Below are 23,539 nucleotides of genomic sequence, written 5' to 3'. Positions count from 1 at the left end.
GTCGAGGCTTCATACAGAAACAGCATGCTTCATGTAGACACATGAAACAAATGCCTTAAAAAAAAAACATGTACTGCTGGATAAAAATAAAACTGTGGAAATAACAAGACTGGAGACTAGGACACCGAGAGGAGCAGTCATTAAATCGCTGCTGCGTTAGAAGCCACACACCCAATTCTGAGCAAATTTATCAGGGTGTGTTTAAGAATGCAAATCAGGTGAGAGCTGAACCCATAACTACAAGCACATTAAGTGAGTGAACATCTGTTTTTTTAAAGAGAACAGTAGAGATTGACATGTGAGATGAGTGGAGACACGTTGAGCAGCTGAGCTCCATAGATGGAAGTGCACTTGAGCTTCTCTCGGCACATGTCTGCATCTGCAAACCCAGAGCCGGCTGCTTTGAACAGCTACTGCTTTCCTGTAAATTAACATTTGGCAAGTGCAATTTTGTCCAATAATTAATTTGAACGTGCTGTTCTGCGGGTTTGTTGTCAAAGGGGATGTTGTTTTGTGCACATGCAGCACGATGATGTGCAAGGAAACATTTGACCATTTCTTTCTGTCTGTTCTCAGACAACAAAGGTACCCATGAAAAAAAAAAAAAAAATCAGTCTCCCTCTGAAAGTCGTCATGCAGCCATAAAATAGCTTGTTTTCTGTCTCTCTTTGAAGTCTAGTGTGATAATGAATGTGTTTGTTTGCACACGCGTGGCACCAAGGGAGGAGGCGGAAACTGGGACATCATGAATGTTTCATGATTTAAGAGCAAATGTTTGGATGTTTGGGACGGCATAGGTGCAAGAGCAGTTCAAAATGAATGCACACAAAAAAGATTGGAGACCGCCTCACCACTTATTGTGAAAACACAAAAAGGCGAGTGAGGCGAGGGTGTGTGTGTGTGTGTGTGTGTGTGTGTGTGTGTGTGTGTGTGTGTGTGTGTGTGGGGGGGGGGGGGGGGGGGGGGGGGTGGTACTGTTGGGGCAGCGGCTCCCAACGTAACAGAACAAAAACAGCCTGATTTTCAACTCACACTGTCACAACAAACACTCCCCTGACGCAACAAAGTAAAGTAACGGCAAACTCACACAACTTCCATAATAAGGCCATGTCCAGACCGAGTGTAGCAGTCTCCTCATTTATATGAATGAATAATGAATGATGGCAACGCAGAAGGCTTGATGAAAGGGTTGATTGCTCAACTTCTGCCCAATCACACACTGCATCTGGCACTTGGGTGGCCAAACCATAGGCTGTGAATAAAGATGGACGACATGGACCAAAATATCTTGGACACGAGCGCTGCCATCTTGCGCTGGGGGCGTCTTTTGGAGACAGTTTCTTCAGCAGTAATCATGGAGTGTGTGGAGCTGTGGTAGTGAAGTCCCACCAATACACACACTTCACACGTCAGGCTCAGCTGTCAGTCGTGACTTTTCACCCCATTTTCACAGCATCAAATAACCAATAAAAACCAAATTTACTGGGGAAATGAAACAGAAATAGAAAAAGAAACCATCTCTGAAAAAGCTTACTTGAGGTGCACCCTGACGTTTTAGTTCGGCCCATTTCCCATCCACTAACATTGAGGAGGAAGAGTTTATGACCTATACTGCAGATTCAATCTTATCATATGCAATCAACCAAACATTCACACTCCTGGCAGATTACTTTGTGACACCGCTGCCATATTTGTCTTGTTTACTTCAAGATTGCTATGACCAAAGGAAGGTTTAGATGAAAAATATGGGTAATTTGTAAAGTGCTTTCTTTAACAAAGTTAGAAAATGCTTAATAGAATGAAAAAAAAACGTAAATTAAAAGAACAGCAATTGAAACAGAGGAGAATAAGTTAAACAAAACATACAACAACACAATGTACCTTTAGTATTAAAGAGTCGGGACTTCTTGCAGTTGTAAACCATTTCCTGTTGGCACTGCTCCGACCCTGACACGATGGCGCGCAGTTGTTCGGCCGACGCGCTGTAGTTGAAGGTCGTGACGTGAGGTTTCTGAGGAGAGGAGCTCTGGACTGTGACTGGAGCTGAAATGTTGTGGGCCACCACCGTCCACACCTTCTCTTCTGGAAGACAAAATTCAATCTGTTAACATAAAGCCACCCATAAATTCCCTCTTTAAATATTTGACCGTTGGTGATCTTATCCACACAGCGTTATCTGTACGATAATTTTGCCCTCTGTGAAATCAAGAGTGCAGGATGTACGATAACATGATCATTTTGTTTACACATCTCTTCTCACGTGATGTCTTTTCAGTCAATCATGCTTGTGATGATGAACGTGACCATTACGTCGTGACTTGTGAACTTAACACAAGTCCTTCCTGTCTCATTTTTCAAAATAAGAGCCTTGTGCCTTGCCCCTAAATCACTTTGGAATCTCGACAAAGCTTCGAAACGTCGGTATTAAGAGCCCCATCCCTACTCGTACGATAATTTTACTCAAAATATCTTCATTTTAAGCTTCTGGTACGATACTTTAACATTTCCCATCTGGCAACCGCCAGTATCAACACCTTCTCCACCACTAAAAGGTGTGTTAATGTTTACCCTAACCCACTATTCACACCTTTTACTCTAAATACAGAAGAAGGTGTGTCCTCTAAAGACAATTAGTTTGTAATTCCCTGCACGAAAAAAATACATAGTTAGCAATCTGCCCACATCTTTCACATTCATATATTTTCTGCGCTCTGAATACTACATAAGCATATTGCATTCACTAGAAAAAAGAAGTGCTCTGTCTTTTGAATTAACGAGAACATACCTCAAAATCCCAAGAGAGGCTCTTGTTTAGCCTACTTTGAGATCATTGAAGCAAAAATGTCCCACCTGTGTAGTTTGATCTAGTTTTATTTTGGTCTGAGTTTGAGAAATAGGGAGGCACTTGAGTATTTAAGTAGTATAGATGGCATTGATGTCAGTTTGTCCGCTTTACGCAGGTCCCTTAGGGCTTTGGGGTTGTTGCAACGGAAAGTAGCGAGGGTTTTGAGCTAGCTCGTTTATTCAGAAAGTAAGAGCAGGACTTTGTTCTCAAGTGAATATAATAGAATAATTCATAGAATATAAGATCACATACAGTTAGTTGACAGATATACAATATTCAGCTGTCTGCAATATAAAAAATTAAAGAAAACCTTTTCATTGCATTATTTCGGATGACACCATCGACTGTATATGAAGATGGACAACACGTGTCCACTTCCTCCCACCGTCAGTAATGAATCACAAATATCGTGGATACAAACGCTGCACCCTCACAGCGAAGACGTTATTTACAGGTGGTTTGCTCAGTACCAATTGGGGGACGGAGCAGTGGTAGCGAGGTCCCATGAATGCATGCGCTTTCCTGAACGTGAGTCAGTCTCAGCTGTCTGGACTTTTCCCCCATTTTCACAGCATCAAATAACTAATAACACAGATTATCGAAAAAACAAGAACACTCGTCGCATCACGTTTGATAAGAACTACCTAAAATGACAGAAGCCATCTTTGACAAACATTTCTTTGGAATGTAGTTTGACCTTTTATCTTGGTCCATGTCCCATCCGCTAACATGGAGTGGAGGGTTTATGACCTATACTGCAGCCAGTGACCATGCTTCACATATGGGGAACAGTTGTCCATCTTCATATACAGTCTATGGATGAAGCAGGACCATAGTGCTATGTTCAAGAAGATACAAACACAAAACTAAATATTTTTAAATGCATTTAAACACAGTTCATGGTCAAATAAAGCACCATATGTAATGAGAACAGGAAACTGACTTGAAAAAGTAGGTCTGATGTTTTATTTTTACAAAAATAAATAATTATATGTTAAGTGGTTTGATGTATCATGTTGTTTTGCCGTCGCTCTGACCCATTTGTGTCATATTTACTGCACAGCTCAGCATTTGGCCAAGTTCATTAACGACTCAGTGAGACGTTGTGTGTTCTTGGCTGAACCATCTGTGTTGCTGGTGACATTTCACAGATCTCTGCAGATCTGCATCACTGGAAAAAAACGAATAAAAGTACTTGAGCAGTTTCCATTCATTGGATTTACTCCCTTCTCTACGCCCAGTCTGTGAAATTAAAACCTTCAGCGTCCCCAAAACAAACCATGAGCCTCTCTAATTTGAATTTCTGACTCTTTCCGACTCATTTTCTGCGCATAATTTACTTTCAAACAGTGTGTACGATAAAATCAGATGAAGACTCCATCTTATTTCCATCCTCACTCAATATTCATTATGTGGATTTTGTGTTTACTCTGCCTTAGAGGAAATCCCTCTCCGCTTTTTGATTGATTATTCACATTAGGTTGTGAGGCTTACAGTTATTTACATCTCTAATAGATTCTTTAATTGAGGTCAAGCTGAGGCATCACTGCTGCTGAGGGTGAGACAGAAATGTTAGAACCACACAGCAAAAAGATGGCTCTCCTCCGTAATGACATGAGCGGTACATTAACCTTGAAAAGGACAAAGTATCTGGGAAAGTTGTGACAGCTAACTGATGAGTACTGTCTCCACAGTGTCAAAACGGAACACTCTGTGTTTTGTGCCTTTATGTCACGAGGACTGGGAATCATGTTGCGTCTCTCTCCCTGTCCGTCAAACGTCACATCTTTGGTGTCACAGTTCAGCTGATGCAGAGCACGGTGGCTTCACAGGATACCACAGGGTCGGATGGAGGCCGTGCTTCTACGCTAGTAACACTAGACTGGTTTCAGACGCAGTTTTATAATTTACACTAATTGTTTACTGCAGATCAGAGGTTTTTAAAGAGGGAGGCGGGGCTCCCCAGGGAGGCTCCAAACTGTTTCAAGGGAGGCTCTGTAAACTGAGGTAAGAAAAAAAATATTAATATTTTTTAAAGCAATTTTACATTAGTTATCAGAAGAAAATCACTGAAAGTAGCTTTAATGTCTGTGGTTTGGTATAAAGAGATGCAGTAATTACTGTTTTTCCCACTCTCCCAGAGTCAGAAACTAAAAAATGCCCCAGGACAGACTAAATCTTTCCATTTAGTAAAGTCTGAAGTTATATCAAACAGCAAGATTACGATGTCTCAGCTCAGTTGTTGAGTGTCTATGGAATTAGATAACACTAGAAGGGTGCTTGGGGAGCGTATACCTCTGCCAAGGTTAACGCTCTATCTCACAATGTTAAAGAAAGTGGATCTGGTCCTTTATGTGGGTCTGATCCAAAGTTGTAAGGTTTCAGTGGGTCATATCCCACCCTGCCCCAAAGTTTCATGGAAATTCTTGTTGTAGTTATTGAGAATCCTGTTGACAGCCACACAAACCAACAAATAAACACAATTGGAAACACTAGAATGGAGCATATATGCCCAACATTCCCATCCATTATCTTTTCTGCTTATCCTTTTAAGGGTCTTGGGGTACACCCAGGACAAATCGCCAACCAAAACCAATCTACATGTCTTTGGACTGTGGGTGGAAGCCAGAGGAAACACGGGTAGAATATTCAAACTCCACACAGAAGAGACATTGGCCGCGAATCTTCTTGCTGTGAGTCTGTGCTCAAATTTAAATGTATATTTCTCGGACCATTACCTATCCTTCCACCAAGTTTTGTGAAAATCTGTCCGGTTGTTTCTTGATAATCCAAACAAACAAACACACCGATGGACAGGTGCGAAAACAAAACCTCCTTGGTGGAGGTAATAATTATGGCCACCGAGGCATCCAGAAATTTGAGCTCAACTAAGTAAAAGAACTAAGGTAGACAGAGAGGAGGCTTTTCCCAAGCTCACTCTGACGCCCAAAGATTTAGAATCCCAACCCTGCAGATCATTAAAAGTCAAACAGGAAACTCAGTAGGTGTTCAAAACACAACAAGTTGCCCTGAAGTTTGTTTTGGATGTTTGTGCTGCACGGAGCACAGTACCTAATGATTTTATTGACGGCTCTGCCTCTTTTTTTCTCTTCCTTTAGGGAGAGGTCAATGATTTCTCCTTGAGCGACACATTAACATCAGGACATTGTACTGTATTTCTAAAATCAATGGACAAACCTTTGATTTAAATATTCCCTCTTCACTGCTGAATGAATACTAATGTGAACCATGACTGTGGCAGCACATTTAGGTCAGAATCACCACCTAAACAAAAGAGAACCCAAATGCAACAGGTGGATTTCTGATAAACTCACTGCACACCTTCATTCTTTCCTGAGGACTAATAATTTCCAGGCTGGTCACTTCTTTATGGCGCCGTTATTAGTTCAAAATGTCAGCCGTTGCATGCAAAATATCATAACTCACTGGCACACCGCCATGAAAGTAACTGAGCAGATTCATGTTTCCAGGGGGATTAGCCCTTTTGACTTTAATGACCACATGCTCTGATGGAAATTGTAGCCTCTAGAGGCCACTAGTGATCATTTAGACTAAGCTTTTTAAAACGTTATCTTGCCGTGACACTTTTTTAATCTGAGCAGCTTTTACATGGCTGATTTCAGAGGAAGGCGCAGGAAACGTCTTGTGGGTTAATTTAAAGGTCCAGTGTGTACGATTTTGGTGAAAGGCATTTATTGTCATAAATGGAATATTAAATAATCATGGTGATGTGTTTCATCTAAATTGTATGAATTGTAGTTTTCTTTACCCTAGAACGGGCCCTTATATTAGATTTTTATATTTAAATCCTCTCTACAGAGGCCGCCAGCTAGCTTAAACTAGACAAACTAAACACCTTTTGAGTTTTTATGACAACTGAAGGCTGCCTCAGGTTCTCTTTCATGTTTGAAAGGGGAGGGTGAGGTGAGGGAGATTGAGCTGCAGTATGCAACTTCACCACTAGATGTCGATAAATTCTACACACTGAACCTTTAAGCAACGGGTAAAGTCCACTGATGCTCCAGAAACGCCTCGTCAGTACCTCCGGAGTGAAATGATGTCACACGTTTCCATAATGCATGCCAAGCTAACAAAGTTAGGTAGAGCGATTTCCTGCATGTACTGCAAGCGGTTGACCAATCACAACAGAGTGGGGCAGCTGGGCCAATCAGAGCAGACTGAGCTTAACAGGAGGGGGGCATTAAAGAGACAGGAGCTAATCTCAAGTGTTTGAGACAGAGGCTGACAAGATGAGCTGCAGCAATGAGTTTGAGGAAAGTGATGTTTTCTGAACATTAGAGCATGTAAACAATACCAAGTAATAACACAAATTAAAATGATCAACCTGAATATGAGCGGAATACGAGTTCAGATACAGGATATAGTGCCGTGTGAAAACAGCAGAGATAAACTCTCAGGAGCTGAACCAGATGGACCCTAATGATTGGTTACTGGAGGGTAGACATTAAGATAATGTGGTGTGGATCAATGCAGAGTGATCTTTAAGTGAGTGGACTTTCTGCCACGTCTCATTGAAACTCCCAAAAAAAATAAAGGTGACAACATGGGGGCCACAGTGATCTCACCTGTCATGTTGCAGTATACCTGTGTGGGCCCCAGGGGACCACTCCCATCTGGATCAATGGAGTAGAAGCCCGAGGAGCTGCCAATCAGCTTGTACGCCTCACAGGACGACTCGTAGATGGCTGAAAGCAGAGTGGGGACACAAATCAGTTATTGCTCCAAGAAACAGCCCACGCTCTGACAGCTTTCTCCTGCACACTGCACACATATTTACATATTTTTTGTTTACATATGGATGTTGGTGTTGTATGTTGTTGTTCTATCTAAAGTCACTTTGAGCAGTTTTTGATCTATATGGATACTGTAGTTATATATTAATGACTGAAAGGCCTGATCAGAATGCATTTACTACTAAATTCATGCAACATGCAACCCTCGACATTAAAGTATCTGATCACCATACTGTCTTATTTATAGCCTGCCTCTGTTAGTTACTGTTTTACTGGTGATAGTGTCATAAATCAGCAATAGTCAATTGAATATGTATAAGATGACATGTAGAAAATATGGAGATAAATAAGTAAATAAGTAACCTAAGTATATAGAGGAAAAACATAAGCTGAGAGTATTTTATCGTAACATAATAATCCTATTTATGTTGTTTGTGTCTTATTGTTCCTATTTTCAATAAATATGTTTGACATTAAACACACAAAGATCATGAAGGTGTTCGAAAATGTTTTCAGGATGAGCACTAATGTGTTTACGGAGATTTTATCTACATTAACTCGGCAAAAATAAACAAAGAGAGGCCACTAATGTTAATCCTACATTTTTCTCCAGCATGACTTACATTGGAAATAAAACATATTAGTTCATGTGCTATTGCGTCTTTTAAATATAACTTGTAGTCCAAGAAAGAAAATCAGTGTAAAATGAAGGTAGTTGATTAGCCCAGCATGTTAATAATCCAAAGACTTTTTTTCCCATATGGTTTTTATCTGTGGTGTTTGGAGCAGCAGAAACTACACTACATTCCAAACTATGTCCAAACTGTGTCTCTAACACAGTTAACTTGTGATTGGCTCCAAACACTCAAGTCTCAGAGATTCACGTCTGAGCCGCACACGGAAAATGTGTTTCTGAGGGAAGCTAATGACAGTTGAGGTGAAAAAAAAGGACCTATTTTTAATTCAGCAGTTGCTCTTTTCTGTCATGTTCCCTCTGACGTGCAAAAAAAACAAAAACTCACTGCATTTGCCTGCATATAAACAACTAATCAGTATTCTGGGGCAAGGGGATTTCACACATAGTTTCCAGCAACAGTATCTCCACAGCTGATATTAAGGCGTTGTCGGGGGATGTCAAAAAATGCAGCCCGGGAGGAAAAACTCCTACATGTGGAGTCAGACTGAACTCAGCCAGTCTGTAAAGCTATTTAAGAATATCGCAAAAAAACATTCGAAAGTGGGTATAGCAGTGATGATTGTAAGGTCATGTCATGTTGAAGCGGGACAAGTTTTTTTTGCTCTGCCTCTCAGGGCACAGAGCGACTCTGCGAGCGAGACAGGAAAAGATGTGTGTGCAGAATCAAATGACACAGCTCAGTAGACCTCGAATAAATGGGGAGGTACAGAGGCTGTAATGGCAAGTTTGAGACAAGGTGGTGAAATGAACTTGAGACGAACTGCTCACAGTTGTGACAGGTCGCTCCCGAGTATCCCGTTCCCGAGCAGTCGCAGGCCAAGGAGCTCCACGTCTGAGAGCAGCGGCCTCCGTGTTCACACAGGTTCGGGAGGCACCTGCGAAACCATAAAAGAAATATGGTTTTAGAGTTTGGTTATTTTCATTTTTGGTTACTCTAGTCGTCATTCTCTTCATTAATCAGTTATCAAATCTGATCAGACTTTATATAAATAGCAATAGAGTGAAATGCAACACAACAGCAATGGCACTCAGGCAGGGGCGGATTCAGGAGTGGGGCCATGGGGGCCAAGACTCCTGTCAGTAGTCTTTTTTAAAAAATACATAAATTAGTCAATAAATTAATAAACTATTCACCTACTAACAAATGAAAAAGGAACAATTTGTTGGCTTTGCTCAAAGCTATAGAGCAAACAGTGAACGTTGAATGATTTACTCAATCAGGAATTGTGCATGGATGTAGGAAACATAATTTGTCCCTCTGTGAAAATTGGGGCCCTTTTATGGTCCCTGATTTAGAAAAATCCTTGATCCGCTACAGCACTGAGTAAATCGCAAGCAGCACCACATTTCCCACACTTTCAGATATCAGTCCTCAAAACAAGCTCCATGAATTATCCGTGGGAAAATGCTGAAAATGTTGAAAAACATCTTATTTCACGATGTTAAAGAAAGCCCCATGAACTGGAGCCACAATTTAATGGCTGCTTCCCTGACCAGAGTTTCTTGGAAATCATTCAAGTAGTTTTTGGCAACAACAAACAACAAACAAATGGAGTTGGGTGACCTCCTTGGTGGGGGTGAGGAAATAAATAAAAAAATCTGAATAAAAATAAAATTGTTAGATTAAAATAAAATGGATTTAGAGAACATGAAGCAAAACACGTAAGATATGTAAATGTCTGTTTTGCCTGAGCAACAGTTCCTGTTCCTGTTGATTGACAAGTTGTTAATTGTTTCAGCTCCAGTTTACTCTTAATAGACCTTTGTCTTCAATTTAGCCAATTTTCCAGCACATGGATTCATAAAATAAATCACACTCTTAGTCGCAGGAGAAATTACAGTAATTTCTTGACAGCTAAACAAAACAAATCTCCAAGCGTTTGTATTTGGCATCAGTAGAAAATACTTCTTTTGTCAGTGTTTACGAAGCTGATCTTTTATTTATCAGGTAAGCAAGACCCCTGTTCACCGCTCCGCTTTATTCTTTTGTCTCCTGTTATGAACACAAGCTTTTGAACTTGCCCAGAAAGAATAATTTGCTGTTTATTCATGTTCCGTGAAGCAACATTAAAAATCAAATAACAAATAACAATAACTGTGAAAATCATGGCTTCTCACACAGTGCCCTTGTCTGAGTTTCTGAGAAAGCTGACACATCGAGGTGTTTGTCTAAAAATAAAAAGCATTACTGTCACCTTCAGACTAGAATGCCCGTTAATGGGATTTCACCACAATGAGCGCTCCACAGAAATTTTTAAACCGCACTTTTCTGATTAATAGTCCCTTCCTCAAGCCTCCTCCAGTTTCACATAATTGCCAGCCTTTCAAGCGTGCATCTATAATTTCATACACTTTCATCTCTCACCTATTAACTGCAGTGGAGTGGGCCAGCCGCAACACAGATAAGGTTGCACCCACTGGTTTAATTACCATCAAGCTATTTTCTGTTCTAGTGTTCACGAGTGCCCTTACAGGTCATGAAATTACAGTAGCCGGCACACCCAGCTGCACGCTCACCGCAAATTAAGTCACGCGATTTAATTACACAGACAAAAGGAAATTAACAGAGATAAGTAAATTTTCTCATACGCTCGGGTCATTAATATGCAACAGTCACCTCAAGGCAGTAAACAAGGCATCATGTTGTAACCTCACATCAGATAAAAGCACAGAGACACATTATAGACTATCTTTGTGTGACATATGCTTCATAATGCAGATACTGTTGATCTGTTGTTTCATGTGTATCTTACAAATTTTAGGTTTTTCAGATTTAGAGAAAATATTACATCAAATAGTTTGTGCAATACTTTAATATGATTAACTATTTTGGAATTGTTCCACCCAAGGCAATTCAAAGAGCTTTACCTGATATATAAAAGGCTTCACGACAAATTCAAGGCAACTTAAGACAATATAAAAAAGAAATAGATCATTTAGAAGATACATAAATACATAATAAGGTTGGGAACAGACAGCGGACTCATCCCAGATGATCTGAAAGGTCTGGAATCTGCAATATATTGCACATATTTATATATCTTACATATCTTTATACTTTTTCTTTTAGTTTTATTCTTTATATTTTTTATTGTATTATATAGTTATTGTCATACAGTGCTTGCCTCTTAATTTGCTTGATCTTTCCCCCTATTTTCTCCTGAATGTTTCTTCCCCACCTCACACCAAAACAAATTCCTTGAATTTTGAAAACCGACAATGAATCTGAGTCTGGATGGTTCATAACTAACAGTAGATCAGAGATTCTTTGACATAACTCTTAAATCATTATTCGTATTATTTTCATCACTTCACCAGAAAGAGAAAAACCCCCTTTGAGCTCATCAGTCACTTGTTCATTGACGCTGCATTTGGCCGTGAAGCCTCACTGTCATCGTCGGCCTTGGTTACAGCAGCAGGCAACCGAAAAATCGTTCTGATAAACCCACTGTGCATATTCCTAATCTTGAACGGTAGATAATCAAAGTTAGCATCTCGACACGACTCAAATAAATCCTAATTTTGTTCCGCATCCGCTTGATGTGTAAAACATGTTTGTCATGTCAACTTAATAGGATGATAATTTATTCGTGTTGTGTCTGTCAGGTTGATGTGAAGACCTTCTAGTGGCCAAAAAACGATCAGTGAGGCTTTAAAGATTTTTCTTTATACGATTCAAATGGTTACAAATGTGCTTTTAAAACATCTGAAAAAGTTCATTAAGAGCTCTATTTCAGCCCAATTACCACATTACATTCAGACTCATTCATCAATATATTAAGACACAAAAGGTGTGTGCATCTCCGCTCGGGGGAAAAAAACTTGTCTCATTCAATCTTTCTGTCATTTCCCGCAGTGCATCCCCTCGCCTACTCACACGACAGACTGGCAGCGCTGTTGTGTTTGCATATCCTCCGACAGCGAACAATCTGGCCTCGAAAAAGGTAGTTTGAAATCTGACAGAGGAGCAAGTCTCCTCGGGGCAAATACAAGGATAAAAATGGCAGTCTGCATGTTTGTCTCGTTGCTGTAAATGTTCCGAGCCACAGGCAGACATCCAGCGAGCTTGTGGGTCTGCCGCTCCCGTTCACAGGGCCCACAGCTGTGCAGGGTAATGAGGGATAGCACGCCACACAGGACGGTAGGAAGCAGCTTGTTAGCATAGCCCTCTGCCAGAGAAGGTGTTACCGAGACTCTGTTGCAATTTAATTGGATGATCCTGTCAGCATGTTTGTCTCCGTGGGACAAGATGTCAGTGACTTTCAGGCTTCTCTGTAGACAACATAGTGCCATCCACAAATTAACCAAGCGGGCATGAATAACTCTGCTGCCAACTTGGATAATGTTTCTCCCATTTTTATGTCTGACACATTTTGCCTGTTGGATATCACCAAGATCTCTGTGAGAGGTGTCCTCTAATTAAATACAAGGGTAAATAAGAGATTTCATCACCTATCTCTCATGTTGCACGTGTCGAACTGAAGCTCGTGGTAATTTCCCAGCAAACCTTGCTGCACATGACTGAGATTCGTTGGCTGGCCGTTGAGGAACATGAGCCGCATGCAGCCTTGGAAGGACGGAGTCGGGATCTGGCAGTCGGCCACCGGGCAGCCTGGATGGAGATAAAACATGATGCAAACTTTGGTTTTACTGTACAAGCAACATAAACCTGGGAGGAAACGTTCTGTTACAGTGTCTCTGTTAAAGGTGGGCTAAGCCATTTAAATCCAATACATTTCTCTAATATCTATACGTTCTGGTTTCAGTACACAATTCTGGATCTGTATTTGGGAAACAGAGAAAGCTGAGAATGCTGCTATAGGTCTAGACTGCTGGGGGAACCCCCATCATGCACTGAGCACTTCTCCCCTTCTTTCTGTCGCTCTGCTTCCACATTTATTTATTTATTTTACTACATGTCACTAACTTTGTGTTTTTTTCCCGTCCCATAGTCTCTCTCTCTCTCTTTGCAGGTATCTCTGACTCCAGAGCTGCAGGATTCAGACAACAATAACTATTATTATATGAATTGTTGCTGCTATCGTTAATAACATCTTTACATCCAGAATTATCACTCTTATTGTTTTCATTATGGCAACTAGGTATGGTTGTAACTAGATGGTACACAACTGTTCCCGGTCTCTCTCTCCTCTCTCTTTTCTTCGGAGTTTGGTGCAGCAGCAAGACGTAACGCTTCCTTTTTATTTACATCACATCCACACCAGCGTCGGCTCCTATCATCAAAAGCTCTCGGATCTCGTGGTTTCTCCAAGTTGACGTCTCCGTCGGTGTCTCCTATGTGTATGGCTCCTGAGATGTGTGTATCCTTTTTGTTTTTAACAGTTCTGTATCCGTCGCATGTAACAAATGTCGTCAACACGCCCACTCGCTTGCGGTGAATCCTCTGGAGGATATCCTTGCTCATTCAGACACTATCCAGAGTTTTTACTACAAGGGGCTGGCAGGAGAAACCCCGGACTCAGACATCTGGGGGGGATGGAGTTTACTTGTTTTAAACTTAAGTTCAAATATCCATCTTTTACTTCCCCCTCAAAGAGGAACATAATAATGTATCTTTAAAGTGTGAGAATCCACAAACCTCCAAAATACAAGTTGGCTCTTGACTCCACTTGTTCCCACAGCTCAGTCGTGGAGCACGGCTCTCCATCCACAGTCACAGAGATCTGTAGGTTCCTGGTGTCCAGACTCACTGAGTGCCACAGTCCATCACTGACTCTGAGACCTGCAGAGGAACATTTCGCATTTTCAAACAGTGAAGTCAGCGGCAGCACAGAAAGTTATTTGTTGAGCGCCTGGAGGCTGTGAATGGTTTCCATCACTGTGCTCTTGTTTCATCTAAATGTGTGACACAGTCAGAGTGGCAGTGTTTTCGAAGTATTTCCTGTTATCAGGGCTCCATGCAGCAATAGCCACGGGAGCACGAGACTTTTGATGATTCATTTCCCCGGTGTTAATGTTTAAGTAAAGATATACACCTTTTGACACTGATATTTCTGTACCTGCCAACGCTGCAGTCAAATCCCCAATTTCCCATCAACACTTTGCCTTTCGCACAGATGTTTCTTGGCATCACACGCAGTCAGCCTCTTCAAAAATAAGTCAAACAACCCCCCCCCCCCCTTTCTGTGTCACAAGATGCATTCTTGATGCATATTTTATCATCTATATTTAGTTGACGTGTAAATGAGTAAGATTGATTCTAATGTCAGCTTGTCGGTGTTAACTAATTACTGTGGACTTTGCATCGTTTCCACTGATGTAAAACTAAGCCCTGTACTCACCTACTGTATTTTATAATTCCACATTTCACATGGGATTACTGCGGCTGTAATTCCTCCTCTCTTTGTTGATTTGGACTTTGAAAACCTATGAGCATGTACCATATGATGCATTGCAACAAATCACAACAGTGTATACAATAGTTTAAACTAGTGCCTCATTGACCGGCTGCAACATTACAATGAGGCTTGTATGTTAATCCCTCAGTAATAATTATGATAACGTGGTAAAGCACAAAATAATAATAATGGCCAAAAGATTATCTTTAGAAAGCTTGAATAATAATAATCATAATCAGAATTATAATATTTGATTATTAATTATTTAATGTAAAATTATATTTAATATTTATTGTGTGTTATATCCTCTTTTTGGCAAAGTAATTATTCTAAATATGTTATCGTATGATACAATCCACAAAATACTGACAAAATATCAATTTACATTTTATTAATTATTAAAGACGCTTATCATCTATATCAGGATATCATGACAGCCCTAATATAGTATAATATAATACTGTCTTCCTGTCTGAAGCTATTTTGCTTTTATATAGATTTTCTTTATAAAGTTAAATGCACTGAAGTAACAGGTTCCTTTTAAAGTGGACTTTAAAGTTGACTTTCATTGACACCTTGCTGTTACTTACATAAAGATCCTGCTTGATTTCTGAAAATTATGTTTCACACAACTCACATTGTTTTTAAGAGAATCTTTCATCTACTTTAACTCAACATACGACATAAAGACAGAAGAAGACTGAAGGTGGGTGTTGCAACGACTGACGATTAAGATGCTGTGTTCAAGCTTGTATGTAAGTGCAGTGGCAGAATAAATAACACATGTTACACATATTAACAGTCGTCAGCGATGAAGTTATACCCATATGATTACTGTAAGTAAGGAAAACAAATCCAAAGTATAAACGTAGCTAGCGAAATTGTTTCTGTGTCATTCTAACTGTCGAGACAAGAATAGTATCAGATAAAAGTATGTATCTTATTGGTATCATAGTAAAAAAGTGAAGTAAAATTTGAATTCTATTTCCTTAAAATGTCAAACCTGATGACCAAACACCAAATCTTATGCTAAATCAAATTTATTTGACCCCAAGGAACCAAAATCAAGCTGAAAATCAATCCAAAAGAGTAATAATCCAACCCAGTTTCAGCTATAAAACATTTCTTTCAAAATGACACTGACATCTTCACCGAGCTGCAGCGCTCAGGAAAACAACACCATTATTGCGGCGGTGACTTGAAATGACTGAGCCACACCTCCGTTCTGCCCGCGCTGACTGGTCCCAGACTAAATTTGCATCCAAATTGAGCTGCGTGTGCTGCGGCTCGGGAGCCGAGCAGAATGCACCCTGGGAGTGATTTGAGTTAGTCCAAAATGAGACGTGTCCAAGCTCCTGGGAAAAGTTGAGATTTTCACCCAGTCCACTGATGCCTGTCGCTTACAGCAGAACCTTTTATCCCGCAAGACTGCGAGTGCCTTGGGCATTTTTCTCCACTCCATTGACTGCTTCACGGAATAAACAGTGTAGCCGCGAGGGACTGCAGGCGAGCATCAGTGGGAGTTTCCTCTTCCCCCCTTTCAGCTCATATATATATCATGATCTGCTCGCTATCCTGCTGCTGGCCAAGCTGGGAGTGTCATAGCACTGCCCAGCACGCGAGTGTTCCCTATCATAGCGGTGATCTGCATGAGTATTGCTGCCCCGTCAGGAAGAATAAAAGCTCTGCCTATTCTCATGTGTGAGACGACACCTTTAAGCCCCACTGATGCCTCCTGGAAACACACATTTCAAGGTTTCATGCCATGACTACCGACCTCAAGCTCTTCCAGCACAGACAGGCAGCGTGAGCTCAATGAAACAAAAGCTCATCTTGCTGTTTCCCGTCGTGTGTGTCTCTTTGTTTGAGGATAACAAAAATGAAGCCTATGGCTGTTGATGCAGATGATGTTGAGGCCGAACAGACGAAGAAACAGATCAATATTTGTTCCACACTAATGCTCTTGAAGCCTTTATCAAACACTGGCGACTGAGTTTATCCTTAAGCGATTCTACTGTCCACTTGTCAAACTGAATAAGAGTTTTAAACTAAGAGACATTTCTTATAAAACTGAAAAGCCGGATTAAAACAGCAGGTTAAATATAGAAAATCTGCAGATTTACAGGAACCCAGGATGAGCCCCACGGCTGTTTAACGATTGCTCAAAGACCTCTGCTGCGCTGAGTTTGACTTCGCTATGAGCTGTGTGATACCTTCATGCCTTCACAGGAAAGCGGTGAGAAAAAGTGAAAATGCTTTAATCTATCAACTTGATTTACTCTCAATTAAAATCCATAGTTTGAGATTCACAACTTAACTTGGAATTCATTTGCTGCAATAATTTCATTATTAATGAGGATAATGATTTTTAGCAGCTGATACAAAACATATAATGATGTTGCACAGCAAAAGAGGCATTAACAGGTATCTCTTTAAACTTAACGCGACCTGAACCCCTGCACAGCATGCAGTACAGATTCAGCAGCAGTCAGTCTGGCCCTCTCCGCTCCGCTCTCACTGTTTGTTATGAATCAGCACATCCATCATACGGAAGATTTCCAGCGGCTCCCAGGATCACGCAGCCTTTTTTCGCACTAGACCAGCATTATTGCAGTACCCTGGTGTAACAAGGGAATTTACCCCCCACGCCCGTGTTTGATGCGGTGCACTTGCAGAGGACGAGTCTGCGTCTTACACACATTTGCAGACAAGATCCCAGGGATTATCTCTCGGTGCGTTTAAAATGTTAATGGTCTCCATGGTGGGTGGCTACATTAGCCTCTCCTGAATTTGAAACCGAGATGCTATCTGCACGCTTGCTCGATAATAATTTCAGCGGCAAGTGTGACCTCCAACAATCCACCCAAGGAGGAAGCAAAACAAGGAATCAGAACGAAAATCAGAGAGTGAATAAATAGATAAACACCCCAAATTAGCGGAGACGTCGATTCATATCAAAAGCAATGTGAGATTACATCTTCACTCTGCTAAATTAATTTGTGGCGAAACTTTCACTTCACACATCATTGCAAACAATAAGCAGACTCCAGGTCATATTTCTCGTGTGCTACAGCCATAACACCGATAGGCCCCCAGAGAAGATAATTTAATGCAGTTTGAGGAAAATTATATAAAAAAGGAATATTTTCCCTGAGCTGCGGTGGTTGTCTTCTCCATCTGTATTTCCCTGCAGCTCACCGTTTCTTGAAAGTCTGGCTTACCCAGCCAATCATAGTTATCGGAGTTATCTCTGCTAAGCAATCCCATGCACAGAATTGGATCAAATTTTCTCCCTGTGAAAAAATAAACTTTTTATTGAGGACAAAGGTGATAAAAGTAAGTCAGATGCAATTACTGGCACCACTTAGCGTGCTCTGTTTCCAGATTCTGGATTAGGATGAGTGACACTGTCTGTCTTTGTCTGTCTCAGTTAAGTGAAGCACATAAAAAACAAGCAGCCTGTCGCACTTTGGGGTCGACATGCTCAAGTAGATGCATCTCAAGTTCCCGTCAAGTGAGATTTTAAAAAATGCACATGTATTATCATCTCTGAGGTCAAGTTTTAAGGACGTGATTCTTTTCCTTTCTTCCACAAAAGTAGTTTTTTTTAAGTAGACATATGATGATTTTTCAAATGTAAAAGTTCTGCAAAGTGAAAAAGTCCAAAGCCTGTAGTAAAGCGAGCTCCTCTCCACCGCAGAAAAGCCTGAAGCTCCTGATGATCCTGAAATACCTCGTTACTAGACTGGCCGATGCTTTCACACCAGCGCGATGTCACGTAACGTCACAATGCCCCACATTTGCATAATACAACACAGCAAAACAGTAACAAAGCCAAGCTGAGCGAGAGCGGAGGCCGACATTTCCTCCACGCGCTAGAAGCTGTCGACCAATCACAGAATGGTCCGGCTGACCAATCACAGCAGATTGAGCTTCATCGGGGGTTAAAACCAAGTGTTTGAGACAGAGGCTGAAAAGAGGAGCTGCAGTGATGGACAGTTCGAGGAAAGTGATGGATTTTCTGAACATCAATACACAACACAGCCTGAATATGAGCACAGTATGTTTCCTTTAAATAAACGCACTTAAAGGAATGTTAAGATTAAGTGTTCCTCGTTTGAGCTCTATTTAACGTGTTGGATATGTTTCCAGTGTAGCTCACATGTATTTTATCTTGTACCTCTTCTATCAATCAATCAAATCAATCAAATTTGTTTTGCATAGCTCATATTCACAAATCACAATTTGTCCCATAGGGTTTTAACAAGGTGTGACAATCCTCTGCCCTTAACCCTCAACAAGAGTAAGGAAAATCTACAGTGCCCTGGTGTAACGAGGGAATTTACCCCCCACGCCCATGCGGTGCACTTGCAGAGGATGAGTCTGCGTTTTACAGACATTTGCAGACAAGATCCCAGGGATTATCTCATGGTGCAATTAAAATGTTAATGGTCTCCATGGTGGGTGGCTACATTAGCCTTCTCTTTGCTGGAGCATTGCATTGTGTTTCCTGGACTGTTACCAACATGTGCACGAGTCAAACAAAAGAGTGACCCAGTCACCAAAAAACCACACAGCACAAGTAGAGGTACCTTTAAACCAAAATACTTTTTACCCATACGTGATGAGACCTCAGTTTCTGAGCGACAGTTCAGGTCCTACTTGAATTTACATAATTTCACGATTTATAACAGGTATTGTTTATTTTGGATGTTTGTATCATGGTTTCAGCCTGATTTAAAAATCAATAGACCCCCTAATTACTTCATGTATAATCATGTATTCACAAAAGTCTAATGAAAAGTTAATCTGAGAATTTTGTATGTTAGTGTTAATGCAGCCATGGACAATCCTTTTTCATCTCATGTCTTAGCATATGTGTGTGTGCGCTGTGCACTGACCTGTGGAGACCTCTGACTTCTGTTGTCCGGAGCTGTGGAGGGTCACACGCAGTTGGGTGTTGCTGATCTGCAGCTCCAGTCTCTGGGGCTCCGGGTTCAGTGGCACAGACAGCAGCAGCCCATCTGGGTTCCACGTCCTGAACTGGAAGCGAACAGAGAAGCCTCCCGTGGCAGATGCTGCTGATGGAAGCGACAGGAAGCTGCTGCCGGAGCTCAGAAAGGTGCAAGCCACCAGCTGGGGCTGCGAGCACGAGAAGGTCACGTTGCCCTGGAGGATGACAAAGCCAAGGACACCGATTTGCATGTATCTTCAGCTATGTTCGGGGAAAGCTGGTCTCATGTGAAATTCATTGTTATGTGTTTCAAAATAAATGTCATATGCACAAAAAGGGGCCAGATGGTTAAAGAGCCACGAGCAAAACCTTAACCTAACCTCAGCCAGGATCATTAAGTGACATCTTTTGTTGGTTATACCGAATTATCTGTCATAAATTATAAAGTAATCAGCAGCAGCAATTAGAAGCCTACTACTAAAACGGAGCCATTAATTCATGATATTAATGCAGCTGCAAAATTTCATAGTGTTTGATATGTCACAGATTTCAGTTAAAAACAACTTTTCATGTGATTAAAGGAATAGGTTGACATTTAATTAAGCTTATTTGTTTCTTACTGAGACGATCGATACCACACTCACTCTCCCTGCACCTCTAAAGCTCAGTAATCAACACATCAGATCTCCTTCGTTAAGTCTCTTCAACATGGTGCATCGTGCTGGAACTTTCTGTCCCTGGTCAGTCGGGTCTGTAGCCCCACCGGAAATCACAAACTTGTCATTCTCACTTTTCAGGTTTTATACAGATCTTTCTAAACACAGGCCAGCTGGTTGAATTCAGTTCTTATATTTAGATTAAGTTAACTCGCTGCTCCCTGTCACTTCAGATTTTCCATAAAGACAAGAGAGTGGTATCAATCTTATCATCCAATTCCGCAAGAACCATCTTATTCATGTGTATTGTTAATGGCCCAAGGATGGGCAGTGTTAAATTTGTTGCGATTTGAACAAGTGATACGTCTGATATTGATAAACTTTGAATAAACTGGCGACACATAAGTGACGTTATTCTGCGAACTGAGTTGGGCTTCACTGAACTTTGACCAAACAGGCGAGCAGCTCTTTGCGTAGCAGCAGGTCTTTTATCCCGCGGCTCAATTACTGCAGGTCACTTTTACTGTTTTAGAAAAAAAAGCTGCAACCAGCATCTCCATGGACCAAACCACCCTATTCCAACAGACAAGTTTAGAAGGGACACGAGTTAAGAACTATTTCATTAAGAATAGCATATTACATATACATATAAATAACTCGTAAATCTTGTTGTTTCCACCTAGAAATTGAAACAAACTTTATGTGGGTATTGAGGAAATCCATTTGACTCAGAGGCCATGTAAACATAAGCAGAAATGGATTGGGTCCGCTGAGAATCCATGGATCTATTGAAGTTTGTTCGCTCCAAACCGATACCGTGAAGCAGCCCAACGTAAAAAAAACATTTCAGTATATTTCTGTGCAATGCAGAGGTTGTGTTAGGTACATTCAAACTTCAGACTGGTCATGTCTGTCGAGGTCAGAGTCCTATCAGTCCCGACGCCTGCAGGGCAGCACAGAGCAATCACAGCTCTTTGACTCTCAATGTGATTCCTCTATCAACCTCAGGGAGATTGTCCCATTGAAATTCCATTACAGCTTCCATCTTGACACTCTCCCTCTCCACCTCCCTGCCTCTGTTGTCAGTAAAGGCTTTTTAACACAGCAATCAGACATTAAATGGAGGGGGTGTCTCAGATGAGATGTGGCTTGTGGCTCTTTGGCCGACCGGTCTGATTTGTGTGGGAGGTCGAGTCTCTAAATGAATCCACTCACACACTTGGACTTAATGAAAGAGTAGTTAAGATTGCAGTGGACGTAATGATTTTTTTGAAGTTATACCCTCTTTCCGATTTCTGACCGGCATACTTTAAATCGGACTAATCAAATATAATCAAATCTCAAATAGAAAACAACAAAGAGAACTTTAAAACTTTTACTTTGCCACAGTGGTGATGTTGGATGGTTTGTTAGATGAAAATAACATAGTAACTGTAAAAATGGATCAACCGAGATATTCATGGTTCCCTGATGATGTATCCTGAAAACTCTGGGGATGTCCTGACATTAGCCATGTCCTCCTCCCCACCAGGAATAGATTACACCGACTTCGGCGATCCTGAGTTTTCGTGTAGCGCCATCATCAGGCCAAAATTTTTGCTCTTGTAAATGTGAAATTCCTATCGACTGCTTATAAAGATGGATGACATGACAGCTCCCCAAAAGTGAAGCCAAAGCATCTTGATCACCCCCTGGTGGCTGCACTGTAGGTTATAATCCCAACCTCCTCCATATTAGCAGATGGAGCATTGGCCAAAATAAAAAAGTCAAAAGTGCACATTAAATTATTTTAGGTAGATCTAATCACACAGTTAATACTTAGTTAATTGATGCTGTAAACGCAGTGAAATGACATGATCGACAGCTGAAACTTGGCGGGACCTTGATATTGCAGTTCCAACACCTGACCACTACTGTGCAGATTCTCCACATGACAACACCAGCACGAGACAGCAGCACCCGTTTCCATAATATTTTGGCTTTACTTCTGTGTCATCCATCTTTATTGACATCCTGAGCTGAACTTTGGGTTTAGCACAAATTGGCAAACACTAGCATGCTAATTCCCTTTGATCTATCACACATAAAAACATTACAATTGTTAGCAATAATACTGTGAGCATGTAAGCAAACTGGTGTTAGCATTTAGCTCAAAGCATCGGTATGACTACACAGAGCTACAAGCATAGCGCACTACTACACAATGAACTTCATTCTTTTAGTGTTGATTGGTAAAGCACACTATCAAGTTTAATTAAGTCTAAACATAAAAAGCTGGAATTTAAAAAAATGAAACATTGAGAATTAATAGATGTACAAAAGCAGGTTGAACCAAGAAGAAGTTCTGCAGTGATCTTTATTTACAGCCTGAGCCTCTCAGAATGCCTTTGTTGCCAACTTTCTCTTCCTCACCCTTTCTGTAACTGTCCCTTTCTCTTGAAATATAAATAAATACATTTTCCCTGGTACAAAGATGTTCTGGCGTAAGAATGGAAAAATGTCTCCGGGAAACCATTTGGACGGACTCATGCAGGATCTACAGAGGAAGCTGAGGATCCTGATCTGGCAAATAGAGCTTCCACAGAGGTATGTTCTCACAGGTGTATCTGCACATATGTCACAGTAAAGTGAAAAAGAAATGCTATCTAGAAATGCTAAATATACGTAATAACCAAGACATATATTTTTAAGCTGTTAAATATTTAATCTCTAATTAATCAAATGTATGTTTTGATTAGATATCTGTTGAAAAAAAAGAATATTGGTTATATTCTTATCAGATTTTGAAAAACCCAAATATTATTGTCTGTATAAGCCTGAAAAATCAAGTAGACGTCTGGCTCTTAAGCCTGAGCGTTTCAACATCCATCTTCAAAAGGAAGATCTAATGAATTTCGCAGTATAGAGTACGTGCACTGAATACAGATGTTCAAGCAGCTGACTCACTCTGACACATGCAGACACTCTGAAAGTCCATCAAACTTACCACACTGTGTATCTGTGGCTTGCGTCTCTTTGCCAGGTCTATGATATTGATCCCGTTGTAGTAAAGGTTTTCCATGCAGCCGTGGAAGTTCTTCCTCAGAAAGGTGCCGGGTTTACCAGGCAGCGGGATGCCCCCAAAACTCAGCTGCACGGTGAGAAGGAAACACAAGAGGTGAACCACTTATCCCTGGATACAGAAATGGATCCAACACGAACAGGTACAAACATGCATATTCATGCCTGCTATGTTTATACAAATAATTTCCAT

The 23,539-nt window shown here is 40.9% G+C and overlaps 1 protein-coding gene across 1 annotated transcript in view; it reads right to left on the bottom strand.

Annotated features, from left to right (window-relative positions):
- Window positions 1–23,539, bottom strand: part of LOC117755036 (contactin-associated protein-like 5) — a 96,304-nt gene that overhangs the window by 31,514 nt on the left and 41,251 nt on the right. The window contains exons 7-13 of the mRNA XM_034574501.1: window positions 23,273–23,416; window positions 19,578–19,845; window positions 13,917–14,060; window positions 12,770–12,929; window positions 9,086–9,192; window positions 7,453–7,572; window positions 1,882–2,082 (exon numbers count right to left, since the gene is read on the bottom strand). Of these exons, the coding sequence (XP_034430392.1) occupies window positions 1,882–2,082; window positions 7,453–7,572; window positions 9,086–9,192; window positions 12,770–12,929; window positions 13,917–14,060; window positions 19,578–19,845; window positions 23,273–23,416 (1,144 nt within the window). The remainder of the gene's footprint in view (window positions 1–1,881; window positions 2,083–7,452; window positions 7,573–9,085; window positions 9,193–12,769; window positions 12,930–13,916; window positions 14,061–19,577; window positions 19,846–23,272; window positions 23,417–23,539) is intronic.

The sequence above is a fragment of the Hippoglossus hippoglossus genome, chromosome 21, assembly GCF_009819705.1.
Source record: "Hippoglossus hippoglossus isolate fHipHip1 chromosome 21, fHipHip1.pri, whole genome shotgun sequence".
Lineage (NCBI taxonomy): Eukaryota > Metazoa > Chordata > Actinopteri > Pleuronectiformes > Pleuronectidae > Hippoglossus > Hippoglossus hippoglossus.
This window is presented reverse-complemented; position numbering and strand designations above follow the sequence as displayed.